Source organism: Culex quinquefasciatus, chromosome 1 (assembly GCF_015732765.1).
Source record: "Culex quinquefasciatus strain JHB chromosome 1, VPISU_Cqui_1.0_pri_paternal, whole genome shotgun sequence".
NCBI lineage: Eukaryota > Metazoa > Arthropoda > Insecta > Diptera > Culicidae > Culex > Culex quinquefasciatus.
This window is the reverse complement of record NC_051861.1, coordinates 95,169,282-95,192,423: the sequence shown is the minus strand read 5'-3', so window position 1 is coordinate 95,192,423 and position 23,142 is coordinate 95,169,282. Positions and strand designations below refer to the sequence as shown.

The following is a 23,142-nucleotide window of genomic DNA, read 5'->3' as shown; positions in this document are numbered from 1 at the left end:
GAAGGCACGTCGCCGGTTTAGTTCGTTTAAGTTATTGTTTTAATTTCATCACAATCGTTTACGCGGTGTCCTGTTTTCTTTTTGTTTGAATTCGTTGATCGTAATAATTTGAGTTGGAAAAGAGTCGCGCGATTGAAAAGTTTTTTTTTGTCGGCTTCGTTTCGGGCGCGTTTTTGGAGGTGAAATGGGATAATTGCGGGAGAGGAAGAATCCCGAATGTTCATGCTGACATTTAGGATACACCTTAAGCGCGCGTTTTTTTGAATTTTTTGATTCGATTACCTCGCGGATACTCTGCAACGTATTTTTTCGGAGCTTTTGTTTTTTGATTTTTTGTCATAAGTCCTTCTTTAATCATCGTTGATTTGAAGGCACGCCGCCTTTTTAGTTCGTTTAAGTAATTTTTTTAATTTCATTACAATCGGTTACGTGGTGTCCTGTTTTCTTTTCTATCGATTTGATGAAGAGTAGCGTCATTCATTACTATTTTTTGAAATTTGCTCGCGTTATCTAAATTGCACAAACAGTAAAAATATACTAATAAGTCCAGCCCATAGCACTACTGCTCGGTTGGCACGCGTTCGACTAAAAAAACTTTTTAAATAATCAATTATTTATCTTTCCGCAGCCGGCTGTCTAAGATTTAAAATTTTCAACCGATAAACAAAATGCTAATGGTCACATCACTGCCACTCGTGAATCCTGACCTCATACCCATCTACTAACCCCCTCAAAACTCATGTGATACTTTGTCGGAGAAGCAGTCGATTGGGCGGTCTCTATCACTCAAGTATCGGACTAACATTCCCATCCACTTCCCCGTGACCCTACCACTGGTCGTGGCCGGCGCCGGTATTGATCAGCATGATAGGGGCCTTTGAGAAGTTGCGAAGCGAGGAAAGATAGCACCCACTTATCTTCCACGGCTCGTGGATGTAACTTCTGGAGGTCCTGGTCAATAACGGAGTAGCAACTGCGGGTGGGCACCTATGCTTATGCTTATGCTTTAGTTTTTAGTTTTTAGTTTTTAGTTTTTAGTTTTTAGTTTTTAGTTTTTAGTTTTTAGTTTTTAGTTTTTAGTTTTTAGTTTTTAGTTTTTAGTTTTTAGTTTTTAGTTTTTAGTTTTTAGTTTTTAGTTTTAGTTTTTAGTTTTTAGTTTTTAGTTTTTAGTTTTTAGTTTTTAGTTTTAGTTTTTAGTTTTTAGTTTTTAGTTTTTAGTTTTTAGTTTTTAGTTTTTAGTTTTTAGTTTTTAGTTTTTAGTTTTTAGTTTTTAGTTTTTAGTTTTTAGTTTTTAGTTTTTAGTTTTTAGTTTTTAGTTTTTAGTTTTTAGTTTTAGTTTTTAGTTTTTAGTTTTTAGTTTTTAGTTTTTAGTTTTTAGTTTTTAGTTTTAGTTTTTAGTTTTTAGTTTTAGTTTTTAGTTTTTAGTTTTTAGTTTTTAGTTTTTAGTTTTTAGTTTTTAGTTTTTAGTTTTTAGTTTTTAGTTTTTAGTTTTTAGTTTTTAGTTTTTAGTTTTTAGTTTTTAGTTTTTAGTTTTTAGTTTTTAGTTTTTAGTTTTTAGTTTTTAGTTTTTAGTTTTTAGTTTTTAGTTTTTAGTTTTTAGTTTTTAGTTTTTAGTTTTTAGTTTTTAGTTTTTAGTTTTTAGTTTTTAGTTTTTAGTTTTTAGTTTTTAGTTTTTAGTTTTTAGTTTTTAGTTTTTAGTTTTTAGTTTTTAGTTCACGAGTGGATTTTTTTCCGTGCATACAAAATGAACGCAAGTTTATTAACAACTTGTCCGCGTTGATCCCTCTTCTCGACGAGCTTCCTGCTTGATGAAACAAAACTCGCTGATGCTAATAAATAACAACTAGGTGAGGAACCTTGTTTTTCGCGCCAAGCTCAAGTTTCAGGGTTCCAGTCCTAAATGCACCGTTCCTCGCAGAGGGAGCACAATGTTTAATTAGGACGAGCTTTCACGGTTAGCTGATTTAATCGAATTGAAGGGGGTACCGCTGACTAGGACGAACTTCTAATTAAAGATAATAGCTGGAGCTTTTTTTGTTTAGTTTTTTTTTCCTTCGGTATCTGGACGACAGTGGAGTCATGGCTCATTTCTATAAAATTCTCAGTGATTCGTAAAATTTTCCAAATATGTGTTACATTTTTGCAATATAAATTAAATTTAAAAATATTGAGTTCACCGTCGTGCAAATCGAGCTTTTAAAAGCATCAACCTGAAACGTAGCAAATTTAATGTGTCAGTAAATTCAATTACGCCATAAACCTTTCAATTCAAACTACGTGCACAAAAGTCGTCCAGGTCCAATGTGACATTCAAATCCACCCCCGGTTTTCAAAGTGTCAAACCCCTCGCACTCAGTGGAAGCAGTTGAACTGAAAGTGCACTTTACCTCCCATTTGGACGAGGGACTTTTGTTAGCAAATTGCTTACTTGTTCCACCTTTGAGTGTGTGTGTGTGCAGCGGGAAGCTGAACGTACCTGGGCGTAAAGCTCGGACTAGACTCTACCGAATACAGGGATGACGACGGTGGTGCGCTTCCGTCCAGGGCTCAATTTTGCTGTTTTTCCTTCGTGAAACACCGACGTGGAACCAGCTGTTGCTCTGCAGGTCGCACAGAAAAAAAAAATCCGGTAAATTTACATCATTTATGATGTACCAAAAGTGCACGTCATTAAAGATGCTAATTTACATTATTTTCATTTGAAATTTACGTTTCATCCAACGTAAATGTGCCTAAGAAAAATGTTTCGCAATCGTGTAAATTTCCGATGAAAATAACGTAAATTTACCCAATCGAAAAAAATTTTTGCCCCGCTGAATCTAGAATCCGATGTAATTTTCAGACGCTTTTGTAGATCGTTGATTTGGAAAGCATACTTTAGGATTGCTTTTTTGATCAAAATTGAGCATTATACAAACATGTTTTAATACTCAAGAATGGTCATCAAACAATTCGCAAAAGTATAACTTTCATCTATCAATACAAAAAAGTGTTTGAAAATAGAATCGAAATCTAGATTCAACGGGGCAAATTTGAATACATAAAAGAAATTTAATTTTTGTAGTGGAAATTAAATCTGATATGGTGATTTTTGCAGTACGGAATGTACTTACTTTATGATGAGTTTTGGGGTTGAGTCTTCTTTAGCATTCCTTCAGCATTTGGGTTGTTTGTGCTGCTAAGTCTACGTTGACCCGCGAAATTCTCAGACCGGTGCTGCACATAACCTAAAAGGAAAGATTAAACACTTTAGCATAATCCTTTGAAGTCTTAACATTTAGGAAATATACTTACGATGGCAGGGAATACATCGTCTTGAGATACCGGCGGATCCCCCTGGCCTCTGGGTGTACCTTGATGGCCTCCAGGACCTCCTTGTCGACGGTCTTTTGGTCCGCCTTGCGCTGCTACGACGGCACGTACCTTTTGAAAATGTCCTTTTCGGTGTGGATGGTTTTCTTGCGTGCCCGGCGAAAGTAACCGTCCTTAATGTGCTTCGGGATATTGAATTTGCGCAGATCGACGTGGGCCGTGGTCGCAATGACGTAGTTCTGCGAGACACGACGAACCAACCAGCTGTTTAGGGCAAAAGGACCGGTCACCAGCAGCAGACCCGACTTCAGGGTCATCAGCAGGACGATGCGCTTTCTCTTATGATAACCGGCCAACATAATGGCACTTTACACTTCTGCTGCAATTGCGGTTGTTGCGCTTGTGGTTCCGGAAGCAACGGTTACCGGAACGCTTACGGACCAGCGACTTGGTCGGTAGATAGCTGTTGTTCTTCTTCACCAGCATCTTATGCTCACAACCGTTCTTCGCACTGCCGATCTTCTTCACCGCCGTTATGTCCACCTTGGGCATCTTCGTGCGGACCATCTTCAGCGAGTAAAGCGCCTTCCGGGCGGCGATCTTGCCCTTCGTAAAACGACGCATTTCATCGGCTAACAGCACGTTCCTGAAGCGCACGCTTCTTCTTCTAGTCACCACCGGTTTTGCAATGTTTGACCACTTTCAGGGCCGCGGCGGCCTTCTCTTCGGTCGGGACCATCTCAAGACACGTGTGATTAAGTGCACAAAACTTGAAGCAAAAAAAAAAAAACATTCCCAGTCCGATCCCGAATCACGAATCACGATAATCCCAAACCGTGAAATTTTATCGTCCCCGCGAAATGTGATGTGTTTATGTGATGGCAAACGGTCTCTACACCCTAACCAAAAATCATGATTTGCTGAGTTCAATATGAAATGGTTATATGGGTTGCACTGAAAAATTCGTATGAAAAAGTGGGATATTGAACTCAGAAAATCATATTTTTTGGTAAGGGTGTAGCCAAACCTTGTTATCCAAGACTCCAACCATAGCACTGAGTTACACGTTTTTGTAAGGATGTCGAAAAAATCAAGAGTTTAGGTTGGTTTAATGACCAACCTCTCCATAACGTGTTTTCTTTTTTGTGCATATTTTCTACGAATTCTCCTGCAGCGTGCAAAATTTGTTTGTTTTCGGTGTTTTTGCTGTCATCCCGTTTGTTTATCTTTTCCGTTCCCTGCCAGAGCAGTTTTTTCCCTTCAAGAATCAGTACGACCAACACTGAAGAACTTAGATTCCGCAACACCGGTAACTAAAGCTGGCGAGACCAATTTCCTAAGTTTTTTGGCCGTTCGTTGACCCCTTACAAGTCCGGAAGCTTGTTCAAAACATCGAACTTTGTCCTAACCTACGCCTCGCTGTCTGGAACATCAAGATGAATCAAAATAGATCCACCAGAAGTTTGACAAGGACTCCTTGTTTGTCCAGCTCGTCTTCGAACTGCCGTCCGGCCTGACCGCCTCCAGCTGGTACAAGAACATCTTTGGAAAGGTGAGCATATACAAGGTTATTCTGAAGAACGACTACCCATCGTCCCCCAGCTTCGGGCATCTTCCCGTTTGGAAACCCATTTCCGCTGCTGACGCTAGAGGCCCTGCCTAAAAATCTGGGTGATGAATAGAGAGAATGCGTAACGTGATTTTCGAATGAGCCCTCTTTGTTTACAAAGTTCAAAATTGAGGCCGTTTTGCGGACCACTATTCAGCACCCAGCTAAAAATCTATATCATGGTCTTAATCTAAACTTTTGTATGTGGCAGAACATCAATTTACCTGTTTTGATGCTGATTGTTGTTGTGTACACCGGCATCTTCCGCACCCAATCATTTTCAACATCTCCACCGCCAAGCCATGCCAAAGACGTCCCCAAATGGTCTTAAATCGTAAACAAACAAGTTCCCTTTGACTTCCGCCTTCCGGCATCAAATGTTGTGACCTTTCCTTCACCATGCACCAGCGGAATCAGCCACAAGCAGTTTTACGAGAAAAGAGTAGACATTAGACTTGTGAAGAAGTTTATATTTACTACTTTTATGTCATATACGATAAAATTGCATTGCATTGCATAAATACTCACCCCATTTTTCAAAGTTGAACCATTTTATAAACAACATCAAACAGATGCCGCCAGCAACTTTTTTGAATGTGCCTCCAAGCGGCATCCATTGTTTTTAAATAATTGCATCCAACATGAAGTTTGTCTTTCGTAAAATCAAGGAAAAGATACAAAAACAGCTTCAGTTTCATGCGCACAAAACAATCATAACATTGCACTGATTTGTTTTCGCCATCCGCTTGAGCTGTCATTCCAAAATAAGGTAGCAGTTTAAATTTAAATGCATGTTTGAGTTTACATTTACCAAATTTTACATCAAAAATGCATTTACATGCTTTTCATACTTTCAATTTTGGCCAATGACAACAAAATCGAGATCATTTACATGGGATTTAAACGTTACATTTAATTTCAATTTACATTTACCCTCTTTAAATGCAATACAACGATTTACAACGATTTTCAAATTTACATTATGCATGTTTACATTCAAAACATCAGTTCAGTGTCCTGTAAAATCACACTTTTTTTTCTGTGCGTCACGGGGGTGGTTGGTGGAGAACTGTTCACAAACTGCGTTACGTGAATTTCTGCAACTTTCGTAAGAGATGGATAAATTTCAACTTCCAAAAGACCACCCTAACATCAGCTGCACAGCTCACGACTCGAATGTGGTTGGCCAAATGAGAGTTCTGCCGTGTTTTCGAGGGTGGCATATTAATTTCCCTCGGTTGGGGATATGTTTTTCGCGCAGCGAAGAACTGCTCCCTGTTACTGTTTTCTGAAGAGTGCACCTCCGGCAGAATCCTCCCGGTTAATATGACCAACTTGCAAAGGTCTGTTGTGCACTTGACGTTATTCAGGTTGAATAAGAGTGCACTTTGATGTAGTATCGAAATTTATAGTTCTTAAAACGTTGCAACGCGTTGTTTGATAAAGTAGAATCACAAACAGGCAGACGTGAACTCACTATCGCATCCGTTACAAATCAAATACCATCACACTATTTTGGACCTATTTTCTTGAATTGAGTTAATTTAGGCTGTTAAAGTAGGATTTTAATGAAAGTGTACCCGGGCAGACGGTAATAACAAAATTCATGCCATTTCAATAACAAATACTGTTAAAATAAAAGATAGTTTAATGGAATCTTCCTGAAAAATCCATTTTTGCTTAAGGGTTCAATTACAGTTTTTGTTATCATAACAAAATTTGCTATTTGTTGAAAGCCAAAACAACTTTGGAATACATTTTTTTGTTATGGAAGAATACCTCCAACTGTTATTGCGATGATCGGATTAGTTGTTATAATAACAAAAAGTAAAAACAAAGATTTGTTCGAAGAATAACTGAAAATGTTATCAGTTTGATATTACAATAACAAATACAATAACAAAAAAAAATCATAACGAAGAATAATAAATCTTGATATAAATAACATCACAGATAGTATTTTCAAATATCAAAAACTGTTATTCCCAAGTTATTTTCGCCTGCTCGGGTAAGCAGGGTGGTAGCGACGGCTCCAATAAGTCCAAAAAGCATCCCGGGCAGACGGTAATAACAAAATTAAAAATATTTCAATAACAAATCCTGTTAAAATAACAAAAAGTGTTATTATTTTATCCTGAACTTCTATTTTGTCCTTAAGCTAAAATTATTCTAAAAAGCTAAAATTTTGAAAGTTGATTTTTTTAATTATTTGATATACCCCCTAAGGAACTTTACTAAAATTGGCTAGAACTATGGGATAATTTTGACCAATTTAAACGTGGTCATTTATTTGACCATGAATTGGGATCCTTAAGCTTAAATTAATCTGATAAAATTAACTTTTGAAAGTTTGTTATATTCTCTAAGGGAATTGATTTATTTATTGAGAATTTTTTAAATGTGAATGACAAAAACTGTTATTATTTTCACATAGCGAGGAAGTCGGAGCTGACGTTGAAGTTCGAGCTGGAGTGAGACCCCGGGAAGACGGTAATAACAAAATTAATAATAATTCAATAACAAATCCTGTTAAAATAACAAAAAGTGTTATTATTTTATCCTGATGTTCAATTTCAAGAAGAAAAAATAATAACAGTTTCTGATCCCGAGCAGACGGAAATAACTTGGGTAGGTCAGTTTTTGATATTGTGAGAAGATCGAAATATGTTATTGGGATGATCGGATTAGTTGTTAAAATAACAAAAATCAATAACAAAGATTTGTTCGAAGAATAACTTAAACTGTTATTATTTTGTTATTGCAATAACAAACCAATAACACAGAAGGAATCATGAAGGAATAACAAAATTTGTTATTTTGTGCGGAGAGGTGGAGCAGCATAATAACTAAAAATGTTATTGAACTGATATGTCTCCATAACAAAAAAAGTTATTGTTTTGGTTTATTTGTAATTTGCAAATAAACCTGCAGTTGCCATAACTCCTCTGTACTAGTAAGGGCTGCAGAGTCGGGTACCTCCAAGCGACTTTGAATCCATACTTTGAAGACAACTCTTACTCTGGATGCAGGATATGACGTCAACGACGACTTCAGCTCTCCAAAAATACCCGACTTCACAGATTCCGACTCCAAGTAAAAGTTGCTGAAAATTTGCTGAATCCGATGCAGAGTCCGGGGTCTCACTCCAGCTCGAACTTCAACGTCAGCTCCGACTTCCTGGCTCTGTGGAAATAATAACAGTTTTTGTTATTCACACTTCAAAAATTCTCATTAAATAAATCAATTCCCTTACGGAATATAATAAAATAAAAAAACATTTTTCAAAAGGTAATTTTATCGGATGAATTTTAAATGACCCCTATAAAATTGGTCAAAATTATTCCTAAGTTTTAGCCAATTTTAGCAAAGTCCCTTAGGGGGTAATCAAATAATTTAAAAAAAATCAACTTTCAAAATTTCAACTTTTTAGAATAATTTTAGCTTAAGAACCCCATTTCATGGCCAAAATAATGACCCTGACGAAATTGGTCAAAATTATCCCATAGTTCTAGTCATTTTTAGCAAATTCCCTTAGGGTGTATATCGAATAATTAAAAAAATCAACATTCAAAATTTCAACTTTTTAGAATAATTTTAGCTCAAGGACCCCATTTCATGGCCAAAATAATGAAAAAAATGAAATTGGTCAAAATTATCCCATAGTTCTAACCATTTTAAACAAAGTCCTTTAGGGGATATATCAAATAATAAAAAAAATCAAATTTCAAAATTTCAACTTTTTAGAATAATTTTAGCTTAAGGACACCATTTCATGGCCAAAATAATGACCCCGACAAAATTGGTCAAAATTATCCCATAGTTCTAGCCAATTAGCAAAGTCCCTTAGGGGGTATATCAAATAATTAAAAAAATCAACTTTCAAAATTTCAACTTTTTAGAATAATTTTAGCTTAAGGACCCCATTTCATGGCCAAAATAATGAAAAAAACGAAATTGGTCAAAATTATCCCATAGTTCTAACCATTTTGAACAAAGTCCTTTAGGGGATATATCAAATAATAAAAAAAATCAAATTTCAAAATTTCAACTTTTTAGAATAATTTTAGCTTAAGGACCCCATTTCATGGCCTAAACAATGACCCCGACGAAATTGGTCAAAATTATCCCATAGTTCTAGTCATTTTTAGCAAATTCCCTTAGGGTGTATATCGAATAATTAAAAAAATCAACATTCAAAATTTCAACTTTTTAGAATAATTTTAGCTTAAGGACCCCATTTCATGGCCAAAATAATGAAAAAAACGAAATTGGTCAAAATTATCCCATAGTTCTAACCATTTTAAACAAAGTCCTTTAGGGGATATATCAAATAATAAAAAAAATCAAATTTCAAAATTTCAACTTTTTAGAATAATTTTAGCTTAAGGACACCATTTCATGGCCAAAATAATGACCCCGACAAAATTGGTCAAAATTATCCCATAGTTCTAGCCAATTAGCAAAGTCCCTTAGGGGGTATATCAAATAATTAAAAAATCAACTTCCAAAATTTCAACTTTTTAGAATAATTTTAGCTTAAGGACCCCATTTCATGGCCAAAATAATGACCCCGACGAAATTAGACATAATTATCTCAAAGATCTAAACATATGTATTTAACAAAAGAAAAAATAATAACAGATTGTGTTATGGACACTTAGAAACTTTTCCATTTGTGCGATTTATGGTACCGTAAACTGGGGTGACTTTGATAGCCCGGGGTGACATTGATAGAAATTTGATTTGGCCACTATTTTTGATACATCCAATGTAACAGTCACATTTTTGCATATATGTTCGATAATAAGCTTTCCCTTAATGCTTACATACTCAAAATTCTCAAAAATGTTTAAATATTAATTTGACGGGGATTTGAAAAACCTATCAAAGTCACCCCGGGCTATCAAAGTCACCCCAGTTTACGGTAATTTTATTTCTAAGTCAAAATACCGAACGAATAACAAATTTTGTTATTAGGAGAGTTTTGAAATGTATAACATTTCCTCTTATCAGCGTGTTATAAATATTTTCAATATAATATCACTTCAATACCAAATTTTGTTATTTTATCAGAAACTGTTATTATTTTTTCTTCTTGAAGTTGAACTTCAGGATAAAATAATAACACTTTTTGTTATTTTAACAGGATTTGTTATTGAAATATTATTAATTTTGTTATTACCGTCTGCCCGGGATAAAATAACAAAATTTGGTATTGAAGTGATATTATATTGAAAATGTTCAATAACACGCTAATAAAAGGAAATGTTATGCATTTCAAAAACTCTCCTAATAACAAAATTTGTTATTCGTTCGGTATACTGACTTAGAACCCGAGCAGACGGAAATAACTTAGGAAGGTTAGTTTTTGATATTGCGCGAAGATAGGAATATGTTATTGGGATGATCGGATTAGTTGTTAAAATAACAAAAATCAATAACAAAGATTTGTTCGAAGAATAACTTAAACTGTTATTATGTTGTTATTGCAATAACAAACCAATAACACAGAAGGAATCATGAAGAAATAACAAGATTTGTTATTTTGTGCGGAGAGGTGGAGCAGCATAATAACAATAAATGTTATTGAACTGGTATGTCTCCATAACAAAAAAAGTTATTGTTTTGGTTTATTCGTAATTTGCAAATAAACCTGCAGTTGCCACTATCTGTACTATTCAAGGCTGCAGAGTCGGGTACCTCCAAGCGACTTTGAATCCATACTTTGAAGACAACTCCGACTCTGGAAGCAGCATACGCCGACTTCAGCTCTCCAAAAATATCCGACTTCACAGATTCCGACTCCAAGTAAAATTTGCTGAAAACTAGCTGAATCCGATGCCATCTCCGAGGTCTCACTCCAGCTCGAACATCAACGTCAGTTCCGACTTCCTGGCTCTGTGAAAATAATAACAGTTTTTGTTAGTCACATTTCAAAAATTCTCAATAAATAAATCATTTCCCTTACGGAATTTAATAAAATTAATAAAAAAAAAACATTTTTCAAAAGGTAATTTTATCGAATGAATTTTTTGTGACCCCGATAAAATTGGTCAAAATTATTCCAAAGTTCTAGTCAATTTTAGCAAAGTCTTTTTGGGGGTATATCAAATAATTTAAAAAATCAACTTTCAAAATTTCAACTCTGGGAATAATTTAAGCTTAAGGACCCCATTTAATGGCCAAAATAATGACCTCGACGAAATTGGTCAAAATTATCCCATAGTTCTAGCCAATTTTAGCAATGTCTCTTAAGGGGGAATATCAAATAAATTAAAAAATCAACTTTCAAAATTTAAACTTTTAAGAATAATTTCAGCTTAACGACCCCATTTTATGGCCAAAACAATGATCCCGACGAAATTGTTCAAAATTATCCCATAGTTCTAGCCAATTTTAGCAGAGTCCCTTAAGGGGTATATCAAATAATTAAAAAAATCAACTTTCAAAATTTCAACTTTTGGGAATAATTTAAGCTTAAGGACCCCATTTTATGGCCAAAATAATGACCCCGTCAAAATTGGTCAAAATTATCCCATAGTTCTTGCCAATTTTAGCTAAGTCCCTAAATAATTAAAAACATCAACTTTCAAAATTTCAACTTTTTTGAATAATTTAAGCTTAAGGACCACATTTTGTGGCCAAAATAATGACCCAGAAGAAATTGGTCAAAATTATCCCAAAGAATTAAACATATTTAACAAAAGAAAAAATAATAACAGATTGTGTTATGGACACTTAGAAACTTTTCCATTTGTGCGATTTATGGTAATTTTATTTCTAAGTCAGTATACCGAACGAATACCAAATTTTGTTATTAGGAGAGTTTTTGAAATGTATAACATTTCCTCTTATCAGCGTGTTATTAAACATTTTCAATATAGAATCACTTCAATACCAAATTTTGTTATTTTATCATAAACTGTTATTATTTTTTCTTCTTGAAGTTGAACTTCAGGATAAAATAATAACACTTTTTGTTATTTTAACAGGATTTGTTATTGAAATATTATTAATTTTGTTATTACCGTCTGCCCGGGAAATAAAATAACCATAAATCGCACAAATGGAAAAGTTTCTAACTGTCCATAACACAATCTGTTATTATTTTTTCTTTTGTTAAATATGTTGAGATCTTTGGGATAATTTTGTCTAATTTCGTCGGGGTCATTATTTTGGCCATGAAATGGGGTCCTTAAGCTAAAATTATTCTAAAAAATTGAAATTTCCGAAGTTGATTTTTTAAATTATTTGATATACCCCCCAAGGGACTTTGCTAAAATTGGCTAAAACTATGGGATAATTTTGTCTAATTTCGTCGGGGTCATTATTTTGGCCATGAAATGGGGTCCTTAAGCTAAAATTATTCTGAAAAGTTGAAATTGTGAAAGTTGATTTTTTAAATTATTTGATATACCCCTTAAGGGACTTTGCTAAAATTGGCTAAAACTATGGGATAATTTTGACCAATTTCGTCGGGGTCATTATTTTGGCCATGAAATGGGGTCCTTAAGCTAAAATTATTCTAAAAAGTTGAAATTTTCAAAGTTGATTCGTTTAATTATTTGATATACCCCCTAAGGGATTTTACTAAAATTGGCTAAAACTATGAAATAATGTTGACCAATTTCATCGGGGCCGTTTATTTCACCATGAAATGGGGTTTCAAGATGAAATTAATCCAATAAAATTAACTTTTGAGAGTTCATTTTTTTTTTAATTTTTGTTATATTCCATAAAGGAATTGATTTATTTATTGAGAATTTTTGAAGTGTGAATAACAAAAACTGTTATTATTTTCACAGAGCCTGGAAGTCGGAGCTTACGTTGAAGTTCGAGCTGGACTGAGCCTCGGAGACGGCATCGGATTCAGCTAATTTTCAGCAATTTTTACTTGTAGTCAGAATCTGTGAATGTGGGTATTGTTGGAGAGCTGAAGTCGGCGTTGACGTCATATCCTGCATCCAGAGTCGGAGTTGTCTTCAAAGTATGGATTCAAAGTCGCTTGAAGGTACCCGACTCTGCAGCCCTGACTAGTACAGAGGAGTTATGGCAACTGCAGGTTTATTTGCAAATTGCAAATAAACCAAAACAATAACATTTTTTGTTATGGAGACATACAGTTTAATAACATGTTTTGTTATTATGCAGCTCCACCTCTCCGCACAAAACAACAAATCTTGTTATTCCTTCATGATTCCTTCTGTGTTATTGGTTTGTTATCGCTATAACAACATAATAACAGATAAAGTTATTCTTCAAACTTTGTTATTGACTTTTGTTATTTTAACAACTAATCCGATCATCCCAATCACATATTTCGATCTTCTCACAAAATCAAAAACTGACCTTCCCAAGTTTTTTCCGTCTACTCGGGATAAGCATAAATTAGAATACAAAACAATCATGGAACGAGCCAAATTAGGCAAACCGTTCCCGAGGACAAGGCGAAATAAATTGATGCTTTGCACTGTAGGCCCAAAATAGGGTCATCTGCCCAGGTTATGCAACTGAGTTGCATTTGGAGCTTAACTGAATCTCATGAAAAGGTTAAATAGTGGTATTTGATATGAAAACAAACAAAGACGGTGATTGGTGATTGTTTGTATAATCCATAATTATTAAAGCTCTAAAAAGAATTATCCCTGGTCTCCCATTTGACGGCCATGTTTGTTTAAAAAAAAAATCAAATCTTGATTTAGAATCAATAAATGGTATTCTTTGTGTTGTTGTTTTTTTCCATTCAATTTACTATTTCTGGACCGTGAATTCATATTGAATATTGACAGTCTTTACCCCAAGAGTGAATGACACCATCTACGCCCTTAATAGGTATGCAAATGCAAATACAAATACAAATATGATTATAATGAATACGGTTACAAAATAAAACAAACGCTGTAGCATTTCTCCCGTAGAATTTTCAATCACTTTTACCCTGGCTGAAGTGCTGGCCAGCTCGTCTTGCAGCTTCTGTTGGCCGCTCTGCAACTCATCTGTACGGGTCTGAAGTTTGCTTTGGCGCTTTTTCAGAAGGGCTCCTTCCTCTGATATGGCCCGATTGAAAGCGCTCTGGTCAAGCTGGTGTCTTTCCGCAACCTCGCGATGATCTACCCGATTAAGCCAACGGGTAGTGGCTGCCATCTTATCGCTTTCTGCTCGATCCTCCAGCCGAGCTATACGGTTTGCCATCTCAAAATTAAAACGCTCTTGTTCGCGGTTTAGCTCGCGTCTTTGTTGAATTTCTTGTTCACCTTCTCCAGTAGTTTTCGTTATGGTATCAAGAAGCCATGGGATTACTTTTTTAGCGACATTAGCCATTTTTAAGACCAAAAACCCTTTTTAAAAGAAAATGAATAATATAAAATAATACCATACATTTTGTCGCAGTAATGTTACCAATTCGAGAAGAGTTGTTTCTGCTCTAATCTTCAATGAGAATCCTTAATCAGTGTCCAATTCAACTTGACGCCCAAAACTGCTCGAGCTATCTGGAAAAAATAATTACCATTTAATAAAAAAAACATACATCAATTAGCTGTTGGTCCGGTCGTTTTTTTCCAAAAATAGAACATTGACATTGTTGCCACATCCTGAGTGACGAGCTAACCTCAAGTTAACTTAAAATTTTTGCTCCAAATCGGCATTATCATGGGGATATAGAAACGCAGTATAAAATGACTCTTTTAAAAACTCCATGGAACCTTCCTTCCCGGGATTTGAACTAACTTCCTTTGGATTGCATGTGTGTTTTCACATGTAACTTACCCTCTTTTAATAAAACTCTTTACCGGCACGCTGCTGATTCGATACTAACGGAGCGTTCGTTAGCTGACAGTTTAAAAAAGCAAATCTTACAGCACGCTACACAGCAAAAAATAATAATAGTAATTTAACTGCGTGTAACAGGCCATTGTGTTAATTTTTTTCCTTAATCCAATAAATTTTACATGGTACTGCTCCAAGAAATATGTAGCCCAAACTCATCTTGACTTTAACGGTCGGGCAGCCGTGCAGGCTAAGGCGCCCGTTCTCTCCGTGAGTGCTTGGGTTTGTATCCCGTCGGTTCTAGCTTTTTTTAAGTGAGGAAAAATGTACATGCAGTGTGTAATTGTAACATTTCTCACAAAGATGATGTACATGCTTTTGAATGCGATTATAGTATCGATTTTTTTTTTTGCTGTGCATCAATCCAGGTTCAACGCTCCAACGGTTATCTTGCCGTTATCGTTCTTTGAAAGGCGTTTGCAGCTGTCTGATTTCATCACACGATACGATTCTCGGAAATTGCGAGCTGCGTAACCCCTAAAAACCAGTTTGCACGCGTGGTCGTTACGGATACATTGTAGTTGGATTCTTTGAAACAACCTTTTTGCGAATCAAATTTCTCAGTTCTCTATTTTTTCAACCAAAATCAATCACATTCAATCAGAGCACGCGTTTAGCGCCATATTTATGCACTGCTAATTGGCCGCGTAAAAAGCTTTTTCAGGAGCTTGTGGTTTTGCCTTCCTCACGTTACTGAGGAAAGGCTATAAAATCACTCGAAAAATGAACTTCTCAATTAGACCTCCTAGACCCACCTTTATGTATACCTATCGACTCAGAATCAAATTCTGAGCAAATGTCTGTTTGTGTGGTGGGATGTTAATCAAAAAATTGTCACTCGATTATCTCGACATTGGCTGGACCGATTTTGTCCGTTTTGGCGTCATTCGATCCGTCTTGAAGTCCCATAAGTCGCTATTAAAAATTATGCAGTTTAGTTAAGTACTTCAAAAGTTATGCTAAAAAAACAATTTTAGCAAAAGTCCGGAAGATTTTAAAAAGGGTGGTTTTTGTAAGAAAACCCGTCATGCTATACATTTTTAGAAAGGTATTTAAAAGACCTTTCCAACGCGTTCAAGACATTGAAGATCTGATAAATCTATCAAAAGTTATAAGCACTTAAGTGTAATTTATGCGCTTTTTGGAGGCCGGATCTCAGATATGTTGATGAAAACGTTGTCCGGATCTCTCATGCGACCTATCGTTGGATAGGTATTCAAAAGTGCTTTCCAATGCATCCAAAACATTGAAGATCTGACAACCCTATCAAAAGTTATAAGCACTTAAGTGTTATTTACGCAATTTTTGCATTTTGGTTAGCACTTGACAGCTAAAATACCCTTGGTTTTAAAGAAGCATGCGATAAAACCGTTTGGCATGACATTGTCAATGGGTTTTCAAGACTCTCTTAAAACTTACATAAATCCTTATTGAAAGCCGTTTAGTTTTTATTGTCACAAGGTTGCTTATTGGTTGCGATAAATGCCCAAATAAAACTTTTAAGCAATCAAGATGCTACCATAAAACCTTAATAAAATTATGTGGTGGCTAGTTGATTTAAAAATGGTACTTGGGATGTAACATTTATTAGGGGAGGTGGGGGTAAGACGACCATGCTCTTGTTTTCAACTGGAATTGATAGAAAGTTTAACAAATACCCCAAATATGTTGTATCTCATGTTTGGGGTTAGCGAATTTTCACGATTTCGCTGACAGCGTGAAATTCGTGAAATGGGATAATTTCTGTGGAATCCCGTGAAATAAGACTATTTTCTTAAATCGATATTGATTTAATCAAATTCAAAAGATATTTCATCCGGGAAGACTTCTTACGTACATTTTATTATTTTAAAAGCCATCCTAATAAACACTAAGGATAACAAAATTTACCCTTAATGACTTGATGAATATAAATCGAACAGAAATAGTAGATAAAAAAAAGATATCCTAAGATCGCAATTTTGGAACATGGATTGTATTTTTGTCATCTTTTCTTCAAAAACTTACTAAATTAAATGATATTTTCATTCCCCGTTTTTCCATAGAATTATGTTGAAGGTAAAGTTACAAAAGAAGAAGGAAGATTTAAACTTGGTTTACTCAAGAGATATTTTTTACAAAGAAAAATGTCCTTTAAAGAATAATTAAGATTTTTCTTAGTTCTGTGAAAATTTCACGAAATATGAAGATTTTGTTAATAAATCCCTGTGGAAATAATAAAATTTAAAGAATTAATTTTTTATTCAACTTTAAAATTTTTTAAATGAAACTTTTTAAGGGGGATAAATTGTTTTGCAGAGCTCATGCTACGTGTGTTTTACCTATTTCACTCTAAATGTTCGCTTTAGTTTTATTTCGTAGATAATCTCATGATTAGAACAAACCTACGCAACATAAAAGAACTAAGAAATTTAAAATTCAAGATAGATTAAAAAAATCTTTTAAAAACTTTCCTGAGCAGAAGAACTAGGGTCTATTATCGACGAATTTCTCTGAACAAAATCGACGACCGCATCGAACTGTGCTAAGTCCATGTAAACAGTGCACTCTTTTCAAACTTCCAAATCGAGTCGGCGTAACACCTAATTCTCAACACGCAAATCCCTTCGTTAACGGCCAAGATTCGATGCCTGATTTTTATGTTACAATCTAATTGGAATACCATTTAAACTATAACGAGACTGGCAAGCACCGGATCCAGACCGAGTCCTTCCACTCTGTGACTCGATTTTTCTGGTTCTCTATCACTACGAAATCAACTCCAAACTTCGCCTTTTCGCTGCCATTGTATTAGATGTGGTACTTGAATGAGGAGTTGACGATGGGATTCACCAGGAAGCTGCGTTCACGTTCAGTCTGTGCAGCTCCCGAGCAAGATGGCCAGCTCGATAGTTCGAACGTACTAAGTACCGAGTTTCTAAACGTTTTCCTAACCTTCCAATGAAAACTACAAAACACTTTTTCAATATCTATTTGTTTTCCGTTGCTCCCCTGATCACGTATTGCTGTTTAAGCTCACCTCTCATCACATGTGACCTACCGACATGATTCCCTAATTTCAACCCTTTCGCAAACACCTGTTTTCACTCCCACTGCGCCCTAATCCTGCAACACGCACCGCATTCTCCTCTGCGTCTAAGCCACCACTTCCCAGCTTTCTTTTCCACTCACCTCACCTGTTTGTTTACAAACAAAAGCCCACGTCGAAAGTCTCTCTCCCGCGCACGCTTCACCTTCTCACGACTTTCTACTCTCTCACTTCACCAATCCTCTCTCACCGAAAAACTCCACGTTCGCTCTCCCTCTCCCATGCCATAAAATCTCCTCGATTGTTGCACCGACCCTTCTTCCAGGGTTGAATCCGCGCGCGCTCGCTCGCTTTCCCCTTTTCTCACTGCTCACTTCTCACCCTAACGCGACGTGTGTTCGTTTCTTCGTCGCGAAGGGTTTCTTGCAGTCGCTTCTCGGCTCAGTCTGCGGGCAGCGTTCGTGCGGGTTAGAACTCTGGTTGGCTCCCAAGGTCTTCTGGTCGCGGAGGTTCGTCGTCGTCGCGTTCGGGGGAAATAATAGGGTCGTCCGCGTCCGTGAGGTTCGGTGAGTTGGGTGCGGGTCCGGAACTCCTGATCCGCCAGTGGCGATAATTGGCCAAATTGGGGATCTGCTTCAGAGGGGGTTTTTTTGGGACCGGGGGGAAAGCCGGATGATTTGGGGGGCTCTCTCTCCGCCGAAGAATAGGGTCGGCCTCCGACGGTGTGTGACTGACACGGGTGGCCGCCGAGGTCTTTTGTGTGATTGTGAGCTCCGATTGTTCCGCCGGGGTTCCGGGAGTGCGCGCGTTCCGTTTTGGGTTATTGTGTGAGGGAGTTGTTTCGTTTTTTTCTGAGGGAGCAAGTTGATTGAATAATTGTATTTCATGTTTGTGATTTTCATTCAGAACTTTTTCTGTAACGCAAATTTGGCATGATTTTCGGGGCCGGTTCATTCAATTTCTTGCTTCTTTTTCGCGAAAGTGTGAGTGTTTTTTGCAGAAGGTGATTGATTCCAAAATAAAACAACAACAAGAGGATACAACAACGCGCAACAGAGTCACAAAGCCAAGAAGAGAGTCAAGTTTTTAAGGTGGTTTGCGTGTGATCTCCCGTACCGGCGATCGTGTGCATCCACACTCAACAGGTGTGTCCAGTGTTTTTAAGTGTATTGGTGGTGTTTTGGTTCGTTGATCCAGTGGTGAAGTGAGAAAGAGTTAAGATCGGCGAGAACATGAAGATCGGATCAAGGTGGTTCTACGCAGGTGGTGGTGGTGGTACCAACGGTGTGCTGGTGCTGCTGATGATGATGATGGTTGCAGCGAGTACGGTTGCGTCCAGAACGCCGATCTCCGTAACGCTGGAGCAGCACATTAGCGATGATCCGGATTTGTCACAGGTATTGTTAAGTTTTTCTTTTTGCAACAATTACCCTTTTTCACTCGTCGATCGAGCGTGGAACCGGTTGAACCTGAACGATGGCTGTATTAGTGATTATTAATACGGTACATCTGGATGGCTGAGGGCCTTTTTGTTGTTATTTATAGAGTAATCACTGGGTTCTCATGAGGGACGTGCGATGGGCAGGTATCAATCGCTGAATGGATTGAAAGGGACTATGACTCACTTGAAGCGAGAAGCGCAACTTGCAGCTAAATCACGAACGATTCGCTTGATCGGGGAGTGTTGAATTGTTGATAATTTAGAACCGGTGTGGGTACGTTAAGAGTGTTGTTTAGTGACGGTGATGCGAGCAAAAAAAATGTAGGTCTGCAAAGGAAATATTATCAACTTGAATGAACGTATGGAACTCGGCGTTGAATTAAAAATAAAATCGGATTATTATAATACTTTTAGAACAAATATGATAATGTCTATTAACAAGTTTTGTTTCAAATTAAGTACAGTCTTTCCCAAATTGGGTTAAGGTTGATCTTTTTAACAAAATATTGCATTTCAAGACTATTTTATCAAGAGCAGCAAAACACTGCCTCTAAATTGCCTGTTCCATCACTGTAGATGTTGTTATACCTCTCACAATTACGAAAAACCTCATCTTTATAAAATATTTCACAAAAAATTTAAGCTATTTACAAAACCATAGTTATCTTTAATTTTTTTTTTGGTTTTTTTTGGCCAAGCAGGCTAAGGCGCCAGTTCTTACTGTTGGTGTTGGGTTTAAAACCCGTCGTTGTAACTTTTTTGTGTTTACAAAAATTGTACACGCGTAATATTAAGTGCCTTTTTGACGAAGGTGATGTGTATGCTTTTGCATGCGATTTAACCATCGGATGTTTTGCTGTGTATTTAGGAAATCATATTATCAGGCATATCAAACGTCATGAAATTGAAAGATATGACATTCCAAGGTCGCGTCGTGGTTCTCGGACTAAACTGGGGGGGGGTACCACGGGAAATCACCTAAATTTCCGAAAAAAAATCAAAGCCGCTGATTCATTAATCTCCAGAATCTGCATCCCAATTGGGTACTAAAGTCCTATGTCAATTTTTATGTACAACGGTAAAAAACACGATTAAAAACCATTTCTGATCACTTTTTTTCATTTTAATGCAAAAATTTTTTTTGACAAGACAACATTTTTTCGATGGATCAACTATGGTCCCTTGGAACGAGCTGTCAAGTAGGAGCTTTTCTGTCAAGAAGGACCGCGAGGTTAATTTTTCAAAATTGATTTAAAAATCCATTTTAAACTCTTTGTGCTCGTACAAAGGGTCATTGTACTCAGAAAAATAAGCTTTATCGCTGTGAACAATAATATCAGCAATCTAAGCTTCATTTTAGGACCCAATTCTCCTTAAAAATTCATTTCATGACATAGTTTTTGTCAAATAAATTCTTTATTTCTGGAGCAACATTTGAAAGGGGCGGTACGACATTGCTCCTGCGGCCTTTCATTACACGCGTTTCAATGGGACGAAAGGCCGTAAGAGCAATGTCGTACCGCCCATTTCAAATGTTGCTCCAGATTTGTAGAAAAAGTGATGCTGTTAAATTATTTGTTAAATTGTTTGCTTTGTTTTCGAATTTTTTTATTTTTTCCGTGTTCAGGAGATCATTTTGAGCAACATTTGTTCTACGAAAAACTTGTTGTATAATTTTTTTTATTTTCAGTATTTTTATTTGTATTTATCTTGTTTAGTTTATGCTTGTTTTTGGTAGTATTTGGTAGTAACTTTTTCAATTTTTTGCTTCTTTTTCACTTTTTCTGCTATAAAATGGCATTATTATCATTTAAATTGTAAAAAATGCTTAGAGGCATAGTCTGGGGCACTAGGAAAATTATAAATACTTCTTTTTACCTATAATATAGAATATGTTAGTAAGAGATACAGCCTAAGTTGACCCCTTAAAAAACACTTTTTTAAAACATTGGTAAAGTCACATAAAACAAGTAAACTTCCAACCCATAAATTTCCTAAAATTTTACGAGTTATTCTTTCCAATACTTTTTTAAGATCAAAAATTTGTTGAAGCCCGTCTAAAGGCGGGGTTGGGTTGTAGAGGGTTAGAGTCGATCTGACGTTTGAAAGCATAGAATGGATCAATACCAAACAATTCATCGAAATTGCATGTATAAGCTTAAGGTGAGACGTTTAAAAAAGATGGGAAAATCAACATTCTGAGACAAATGCTATTCAAATTTCAAAAAAAAATCCAAATATTTTTTGAAATTGTTTTTTTGACAATTTGGATTGCAAAATTTGAATGAATAAAAATTGAAACTACGAGCCATGGTTTCAAAATTTTAATGGAAAAATGCGTTTTTTGCCATCATTGGTTTCCAAAATATCTAGTATTCACAATTTTCTTTTGCGAAAAAAAAATTTGCCGTGCTGTACATTGGAATTTCATAAAAATTCTAAACATTTTTAAACAAGCCCAAACATGATAAATATGATTATCAATGCATAAAAATGCATTTTAGATTATTTTCAGTTGATTAGACTTCTATTTTCATGGAAATTTTTAAGTTTTTTAGAAAAATATTTTATTTGCCCTCTGATTTTTCAGACCAATTTTGAGGGGGGGGGGGACGACATAAACTTTGAAAAATATTTGCAACGGCCTTAGCAGTTAAAAAAACGAGTATCTTAACACTGCCTTGACCAAATCGGATCAAAATTTTGGTAACGACTCGATAAACCGGTCCTGTGTGCATGACGAAGGCCGATTTTCAAAAATCTTTTTATAAAAATGATATTTTTTTTAATTTTTCACATCAAAAAACGACAGTTTTGAATTTTGTATTTTTTGAAAAAGCTAAATTTTATAATTAGGCTTCGTCATGCACACGGGATGTGTCTTGAGAGTCTTCACCCCTTATTTTAGCCAAGTGTTTTGAGAAAAACGCTCAAAAAGTTTGACAGTCCGCTTTGCTCAAGGCAAAATTTTGAGTCTCAAATCGTCAAAACTCAAAACTCAGTTTAATCATTTTATATCTTTATGAAACTTTCAGGAGTGATTGAAAATCTTCTTTTTAGTTGATTTAATCAATTTTCTGTAATGTGAAATTTTGTGATTTTCTACATGTATGTAGGGATTACAAAGTTTTTCTTACGGCATCTTTTGACAATTTACCACAAATTGTTCTGAGTGTGGGATACCTGTTTCTTGAAGTTAAAATATTTTTTAGACATTTGTCATGTTTTTTTTCCAAAATTATGATTTTTCCGAAACACTGACAACACTGTCAAATAAATTGTGCCAACTTGTGCCACAACTCAAATGATGGCATTTTTTGTCATCTGAATATCCAAAAGTTAGATTCTTCAAAAAGGGCATTGTGCGCGTTTTTCAAAAAATGAATCTTGAAATTTGAGCACTTTGTTAGTGGTTCCCAATTTCATGAGCGCTTGTTGACGATTTTAGGAACTGATTTTTCTCAGTGTATTGAATTTACTTGTTAGGAAAAGTCTTTCCAACTAAAAATATACCAAAATCTGTTTCGGTCGGTGCTCCAAGAACCACTCTTCCAAAAGTGAGCTGAAACAACAAGACCCTAGAACATATTCAATGCACCGATGCTTGTAAGCGAAACAACCCTGTCAGGACGAAATTGGACATATCGAAATAGAACCCGAATCCATCCCCTCCGTCCGAAGGGTACGTCCCCCAAAGGAACCTTGACCTTCGCCTCGGGGGGAAAACAACACAACCCCCTTTTCGGAAATAGACCGTGGTAGTACTACCAATATCTGCTCTGGGTTGAACAAATATAACTCTGGCCCCAGAGCAAATAGAAGAACCACGACAGGCTATTTTCTGACTTTCACCCTCGCAAACCCCAAGCTCGAAAAATGAAAAGGGTTGTGTATCGACGCTTGGACGAGCTTTTTGGAGCTTTT

At 36.0% G+C, this 23,142-nt stretch overlaps 1 protein-coding gene, 1 long non-coding RNA gene and 1 pseudogene across 7 annotated transcripts in view; 1 reads left to right on the top strand and 2 right to left on the bottom strand.

Annotated features, from left to right (window-relative positions):
- Positions 1 to 3,031: 3,031 nt before the first annotated feature.
- On the bottom strand, positions 3,032 to 4,123 carry LOC6054351 (annotated as a pseudogene).
- A 9,547-nt stretch (positions 4,124 to 13,670) lies between these two features.
- LOC119765164 lies at positions 13,671 to 14,732 on the bottom strand. Its single transcript, XR_005276534.1, has 3 exons — positions 14,690 to 14,732; positions 14,321 to 14,412; positions 13,671 to 14,259 (listed from the first exon to the last, which is right to left on the bottom strand). It is a non-coding gene; the product is annotated as an uncharacterized LOC119765164 (long non-coding RNA).
- Positions 14,733 to 18,190: 3,458 nt separating this feature from the next.
- LOC119768342 (putative cyclin-dependent serine/threonine-protein kinase DDB_G0272797/DDB_G0274007) overlaps positions 18,191 to 23,142 on the top strand; it is a 72,144-nt gene continuing 67,192 nt past the window's right edge. For 3 of the 6 annotated variants that reach the window (XM_038258558.1, XM_038258559.1, XM_038258554.1), the window contains exons 1-2: positions 18,199 to 18,343; positions 18,760 to 19,174. In XM_038258558.1, coding sequence (XP_038114486.1) covers positions 19,155 to 19,174 — 20 coding nt within the window. In that variant the 5' untranslated portion in view covers positions 18,199 to 18,343; positions 18,760 to 19,154. Of the gene's footprint in view, positions 18,344 to 18,759; positions 19,175 to 23,142 lie in introns of all 6 variants that reach the window. The other 3 variants (XM_038258555.1, XM_038258556.1, XM_038258557.1) reach the window with 3 other exon arrangements.